We start from the raw sequence: 7,189 nt of genomic DNA, 5'->3' as shown, positions 1-7,189 counted from the left end.
CAGTCCCCTGCTATCCTCTCAGAAGCTTAAAAAGAGATTCCTAATCTCTATTTCCTTTGATTTCTTATCAGAGAAAATCCTGCCCTCTTTAACCCTAGGGTTTTGTGGTGGCAACTCGTGGGGATGGCCTGCCTTGGGCCTTGCCCCAGCTGTTGGCAGAGCAGGGCCTGGAACCAAGGTCTCTGGACCCCTGGTCTGGGCTCCATCCTGGGCTGAGTAGTTGGCCAGCACATTCTGCCACGTCTGTCAGCCCCAGCTTCCTTTATATTATCTTCTCATGTTTCCTAACTTCTAGCCAGTGCACTTGTGAGTTTCTCTTGGAGCTCTGTGGCCAGGAATAGACAACCGGGGCGAATTCCTAATATTCCTGATCTAGAAGTCGCTGTTACACAAGGGGTGAGAATCCTTGACAGGAAGTTCCCGGCAGGGAGGGCAAGACAGAGTTCCCAGGACCCTCCATTTTGCACAGAGGCCCTAGAGCAGGAACTGCCTGGCAAGGAAGCAATCCTGCCATTTCCAGGTCTGGGGTAGGGAATGGAGAGGTGGCAAATGCCACACAGAGGGACCTAAGGGCTGTAAGGTGTTTTCTCTGCCAGACTCAGAACTCTGAACAGGAACACCAGAAGGCAGGGAGAAAACTGGGGTAAAAAAATGCAACATGGCACTGACATTGACAAAGAAGGGGACGATCAGCATGACGATGGCCAATTTCAGGTCTGGGTTTTCAATGGGATTCAATAGGGCTACCTGTAAAGAGAAGCAGAATGAGAGATGTGAGGGAAGACCATAGGGAAAATCACCCATGCGGCCCTGAGAGAGGGGCTTAGCTTAGACACTGACCCAGAGCCCTGAGGAGAAGAGCACCTCACACCCAGAGCTGTACAATCCCAGATTTGACTGCTACTGAGGGACCGCCTTGGAGACCACTTGGAGCAGTTAGTGCTTTAGCCGCTTTCCCTATGGTGTGGACTTGGAGAGTGAGGTCGGTGGATGCTCATTAGACACCAGCAATGAGGAGTCAGACCACTTTCTAACAGAAATCTGCACTGCGACCACCTCCCGAAGGACAACAGCTCTGAAATGCCTTGGACTGTTTTCTTAAAAAATAAAAAAACCAGCCATGAATAAAACCAAGGGACGGCCAAGCTATTTGTTTCCAAAAGCTCTTTGGATGATTTAATGTGGGCATGTGGAAGAAATGGGCAGCAGAGGCTTATCTGAACAGTAGTGGGGCCAGAGGTCAGGGCCCAGGAAACCTTGGGGAAGATGTGTGATCAGTGGCTGCCTGAGGCACCTACATGCTCAAACCATTGGTCAAGAGAGGTGCGTGAATAAGATATTTGCAAATGCAGAGAATACCTGCCTGACTTTTACAGTTGTGAGGCCTGAATGCTAATATCAGACAGTAAGCAACATGAGGGCAGGGGCTATATTTTCATCGGCTTTATGTGTCCTATTGGCTTAATCTAGAGCAGACATTTACATAATTGAAGTGGATGGATGCTATGTAAAAAACTGACTAGCTACTGCTCTTGAAAGGTCCTCAATAGGTGCCATATCGGACCAAATCCAGAGTGTATTCACAGAATAAAAAAAAAAAAAATTTGGTTTTCCAATATGGTTGGCTGGAGGGAGGTGGCAAAGGGAAGAAATACTATTTTACTTAGCATCTCGAGGAGCTGCTAAAGAAGAGACAAGAGGCAAACCTTTTTCCACTGAAGTATTAGGAGGACGATGAAGACGACAGATTTTTCAAAAATCATGATCAAGATGTAAAGAGCGCACTGCCCAAACCAGGCTCCGCACTGCAGAGGATCTCCTGCAGGGAGAGTGGGCGCTTAGTTACATGCAGCTCAGACATCGGGATCCGAACTGGGTGATGCTTCCCCTCTCCCCACAGCTTATGTGAGCCCACACCCCCCCACTCCACACCAGAGCCTTGGCTCTAGAGCTACGTAATGACTCTCCAAAGCACCAAGAATAGCTTCAGCCTGAATAGACAAATGTGGCTGTTTTAAACAAAATCAGAAAATTCCTAATTTGGAGATATCAGAGTGGCTTCTCTTTCAAGAGATTCTAAGATATAATTAAAAAGCACTAAAGTTAGTAAGTGCCCATTGCTGAGCTCAGAAGAGCCGGTTCTTTTCGTCCACTGGCAGCAGAAGCTGTGTTAAGCAAGACTGCTATTATTACCCACTGTTGATTTTTCCATTGACTGTGGTGCTATCCACCCTCTCCTCCTCCCAAGAGTGGGCCAATATTTTTGAATTATGAAGGCAGTAAACAATCTTCTTGTTCATCTCCCACCCCACTATCCCCACTCCCCCACTGTTCCTGCTGCCTTCAGCCCTAAAAGCGGAAATCCGACTCTGAAGGAATTCAGATTCTGTCTGGGATGGGGCACCCCAAAACACCCTGGGCTGAAGACAAAGAAGAAAAGAGGGACTTGGTGAAGGGTGGAGGACCAGCCCCTCCGGGTGATGATCTACATCCTCAGTGACAAGCAGAACCCATGGTGGGATGAGCCTCTGGGGAGCCACACATGCCTCCCCAGTGGGAGAACCAGGGGAGAGCAGGGGTGGGGGCTGCCAGGGGCCTATTCCAGAAGCTCTCCCGGGGCTGCCTGACCGCAGCTGGCCAGAAGAAAGGCTGGAGAGTAACATTTCAGGGGAGGCAAAGGCCCCAATCCAGGCTAAGAAGAGAATCTGGCCCAGAGAGAAATCTCCAGCTTCGATTCTACCGCTTCACAGCGATCCCTGTCCAGGCCCCAGTGCCGGAGGCCCCAGCCCTGCTTGAGCCTACCAAGCATACACGGTGGAAGCACGGTGAAGACCTTCATGCCGCTGTAATGGACACGACACCAGGCCTTCCCTTTTCTGGAAAACCTTGGCAGAAGTGTGCAGAAAGACGGCGCTGCCTCTTCTGAGGTTGTCCTATCTACTTTCACTTTTAGGATAAGACACATTTGAGCCAAAAGGCCATTTCAAAAGCACAATCTCTCCTAGCCAGATTTTCAACAGAGTTGTGTAATCTTTTCAGTAAACTACCTGACCTTACAGAGAAAAGTTCTCAAAAACAACAGATCAAAATATTTGTTAAAAACCGTAGAGTACGACTGGGGACAGACAGAAAGCATTAGTAGGAAATATCTCTGAATTGGGAAGAGCATGTTTAGAAGTCAACAGAACAAGTAGCAACACTTATTTAACATCAAAAGAAAATCTACTTGCTCATAGTGTATTTACTCCATTCGCTCTTAAGTTTTAAGTGACTGACAAAAGAGGAAAATGTCTTCCTTCCATCTGTCTCTTGCCCCTCACCACTGCTGAGTTCCAGTTCCAGTTCTTAGCTGCAGCTGCCTCTTATTTCATTTCGATGCTTTAATAAGTTAAAAAACATGGTAAAAAAATCACGTGAGCCCCATTCACACATTGTTTCCTCCTGTGCATCCAGACCACACGTAGCACAGTTGGAATGAGCACACATGTGCTGGTTTTCTGATTTCTGTTTCATTTGAGTCTAACGTTCCCCTGGCCTCATCTCTCAAGGACAGACAAGCCAGGCATTCTTGTGTCTGCTTTTAACCACACTGGGCCCCCTCAGGTACATGTGTGTTTTTTTTTTGTTTTGTTTTGTTTTTTTAGGAGAGGCAATCCTTGGTTGACCTCACAGATCGCAAGGACCTTGTCAGTTTATAAATCCCTTATTTTTTTATTTTTTTTATTTTTTACACCTACAGCACCTGGTTACCTAGGTGGTCTCCCATCCAAGTACTAACTAGGCTTGACCCTGCTTAGCTTCCGAGATCAGATGGGATCGGGCGTGTTCAGGGTGGCATGGCCATAGACACATGTGTGTTTTGTTTTGTTGAAGTATTCCCTCAGGATAAATCACAGGGATAGGGGCTAAAAGGAGCGGGGAGCATGTCCATATCTAGAGAGGCTTCCAGAAGGGAGCGTTAGGACAGGATGGGCAGCAAAGCCCACAAACCACTGGTGCCCATGGGACATAGACCTTGTTTACAGGGCTTCTACATGGGGAAGAACAGCTTGGTCATCAAGCTGCAGACACCACATATTGCCTGGATCCTGTCTCGCCCCTCAGGGCTGTATAGCATTGCCCAAGTCTCATGTTCCTGTTAGCAAGTTCACCTTCTCTTCTAGAGCCCATGGAAGCACCTAGAAAAAAAGCACTTCTTCTTCATTTGCCTGAGAAGAGAGCTATAGGGCCTACATGGAATTGTTGTATCAAGTAGATGAGCCAGTTAACGGATGTGATAGGTAGAATAATGGCCCCACAGAGATAGCCACATCTTAATCCCTAGAACCTGTGAATATGTTAAGCAATATAGCAGAGGAGAATTAAGGTTATAAATGGAATTAAGGTTGCTAGCTACCTGCCTCTTAAAGAGTATCCTGGAGTATCCACGGGGGCCCAATGTCATCACAAGGGCACTTCAAAGTGGAAAGAGGTGATGGAAGAATGATACGATGTGAGAGGAACCGAACCTGCTATTACTGGCTCTGAAGATGGAAGAAAGGGCCACAAGCCAAGGGATGTAGGCAGCCTGTAGGAGCTGGAAAAGGCAAGGAAATGGATTCTGCCCTTAGAGACTCCAGAAGGACCTAGTCTTGCAAACACCTTGATTTTAATTCATGAGACTTGTGTCAGACTTCTGAGCTACAGAACTATAAGATAATAAATTTGTGCTATTTTAAGCCACTATTTTTGTGGTAATTTGTTAGAGGAGCAACAGAAAATAACCAAAATTGAAAGAAACAGAGGACACATGCTGCCCTTCCTCATCCTGGAGCGAGAGGACTTGGGATGGTCCTTGATAGGGTAGCTGTATCTGGAGACATCCTGGTTTGAAGATGCTGGTTCCCAAAGGCAATGGTAGATGACCCAAGGACGGGGCGGAGGCAGGTCAAGTGGGTAGAGGAGGGTAGCGTAAAAGCAAGAGGTTCAAATGACCATTGTCTTCTTCCTCTTAATCTACTTTTGGGGATGCAGATAAAACATGCTAGGAACAGGTGTATCAGGACCAGACCTCATCTCCACTCCCACGTCACTGAGTGGCACATAATTGTTGTCGGTGGATCTCCCATGGCACTGGCCAGTTATAGCTGCATTAAGAGCCCTTTCTGAAGGGATCTTAACAACAAAGTAGTTATGAGCACAAGTATCCCCCACTCCCGGAGGTGCACTGGCTGGGTGAGCTTCCTGTGTCGCTTAACCCCTCTGAGTGCCTATCCTATGAGGACAACACCATTTTGGTCCAAGTATGCTGTGGTCCATTTTTGTCCTCCAAGCTGAGGAGCTAGTGACTTGCGGTGTCTCAGAAGCCTTCCCTGGAGCCACAGGAGCACATGCTGTGTGTCAGACACTATCTTAAGTCAGTGACTCATCAAGCATCAAGTAACGGGGCTAAGAAAAGCCCTCCCTTAAGCTCATCTCCCTTCAATGGAGACAAACAATTACTAAGATTTCTAGAAATACCCCAGGCACTCACGGCCAGATCCATAAATTGGCTCCCCTTTTAAATGTCAGTCCCTTGTGAGCCTTCAGCCACGTAGGAGTGAGCAGCCTCGGGCCCAGGAGAGTGAGAATCTAAGAGTCCACCTGCACTCCCTCCCTCTTGACCTGTGTGCCTTTTTCATGGCAAAGGTTCCACTCATGCTGTTCCCACTGAGAACACGAACTCCTCCCTCCAGATAGCAGGGCCAGCTGTGAAGGCAGGAGAGAGCTGCTGTTACCCCTTAACTCTGGGTCCTGAATCTCCAGGGGTTGGGGCAAGGCCCAAAGAAGGCACTTCTTACCAGCAGCCCTCTCGAGGCCATATCCAGCTGTTTTTTGGGAGTACAGAGTAAAAAGCACTGCATCTGTGTTTGGAGCCAGCATAGAGGCAGCTTCCTATTTAAACTATCCCATGGGGTCTGATGAGATGTGAGGGGGGTCAAAACCAGGCCAGCATCCATAGATCACTTGTTTTAAGTCATGTCTCTGTGGGTGAGGCTGGAACTGGTGTCCTTCGTGACTGTATGTGCCAGATGCTGGGTTGCGGGGCCAGCCCCCACAGTAAGGAGATAGCAAGGCAACTTGGTCCTGGGAGATAGACCCTCCAGTCCTGACTTTGCGAGCCCCAGTGGGAGAATGGCCCAATGACAGGACAAACATAGACGTGCAGCAGAAAGAGGAGCAGCTCCCTACTGAGCACCTCCCAAACTGAGAACCACCCCCATTTCTCTAATGAAGTGGGCAGGTGGCAGAGTGAGGTGGCCTTATGGCCCTATAGGTGAGGCTGCCAGTGCCCTCTGGTGGAAGAGGCAAATGTTGTACCCCTCCCTGCACCTCGGGTATCTCCTGGAACCTAAGCATGGGGCACTCTGACACTGGCAGGAGAGTGGTGCTCAGGCCCCAGAATCAGCCCCTCTACCACAGAAGTGTCAGCTATCAGCTCCTGAACCTTCCCTGAGTCCACTGGCCTGGAGAGCTGTATGGGGCAAGGAGCAGAGCCCCATCTAGAAACCCTCTCACGCCCCCCATCCAGTGTTCATGGTACATTACCATATTCGCCAAAACGCAGGGACTCCCACTGCTGCCACTCCACCAAGACGCTGACAGCACGCACGCCCACGTAGATGAGCACCATGCCCACAGTGGCATCCAGAAGGAAGTTGATGAGGTACCTGTGACGAGGGGGAACAGTGGCACCATCAGGAAGCACCACCCAGGGAGCAAGAGCCCCTGATCCAGCCCCTATGTGCTTACCAGGGCCCAAGTCAAGGCTGATGACCCAACACTGTATTTGACCTTGTTTTTTTGGGGTAGAGGGGCCGAAAATCCCTTGCTAAGGAGATTTGCCCAATTAAATATCCTTGAACTGGAGGATTGAAACGCCTATCCAAATAAATCACATTTGAGTTCACATGTGCCCCTCAATACTTGCCCCAAACATCTAAACCTTCTCTTTTCCTTTCCTCACACAGATGTGGCCTATTGACGAGTACTTGGAAAAGTGAGCCATAAGAGGATTTGTAGTATATTTTATTAGTACTACAGCTAAAAAAAAATCTAGCTTATAATATAATTTCAAAACCAGAGGTAAATATAAAAATAAAGTACAAAATAACCTGTGCAAAAAAAAAAAAAACAATTAAATTAAAAAGGCGGGAGGGGCTAAGGAGGG

The 7,189-nt window shown here is 48.2% G+C and overlaps 1 protein-coding gene and 1 pseudogene across 6 annotated transcripts in view; both read right to left on the bottom strand.

The window, feature by feature from the left end:
- LOC102893438 (store-operated calcium entry regulator STIMATE) overlaps positions 1 to 7,189 on the bottom strand; it is a 66,560-nt gene that overhangs the window by 9,275 nt on the left and 50,096 nt on the right. For 3 of the 6 annotated variants that reach the window (XM_006917541.3, XM_015593767.2, XM_015593766.2), the window contains 3 exons: positions 6,568 to 6,689; positions 1,707 to 1,819; positions 670 to 747 (listed from right to left, as the gene is read on the bottom strand). In XM_006917541.3, the coding sequence (XP_006917603.2) occupies positions 670 to 747; positions 1,707 to 1,819; positions 6,568 to 6,689 (313 nt within the window). The remainder of the gene's footprint in view (positions 1 to 669; positions 748 to 1,706; positions 1,820 to 6,567; positions 6,690 to 7,189) is intronic. The other 3 variants (XM_025050705.1, XM_025050704.1, XM_006917542.3) reach the window with 2 other exon arrangements.
- On the bottom strand, positions 3,731 to 3,848 carry LOC112484340 (annotated as a pseudogene).

Source organism: Pteropus alecto, unplaced genomic scaffold, assembly GCF_000325575.1.
Source record: "Pteropus alecto unplaced genomic scaffold, ASM32557v1 scaffold75, whole genome shotgun sequence".
In the NCBI taxonomy this organism is placed as follows: Eukaryota; Metazoa; Chordata; class Mammalia; order Chiroptera; family Pteropodidae; genus Pteropus; species Pteropus alecto.
Note: the sequence above shows the minus strand (reverse complement) of the source record. Positions and strands in the feature narration are given on the sequence as shown.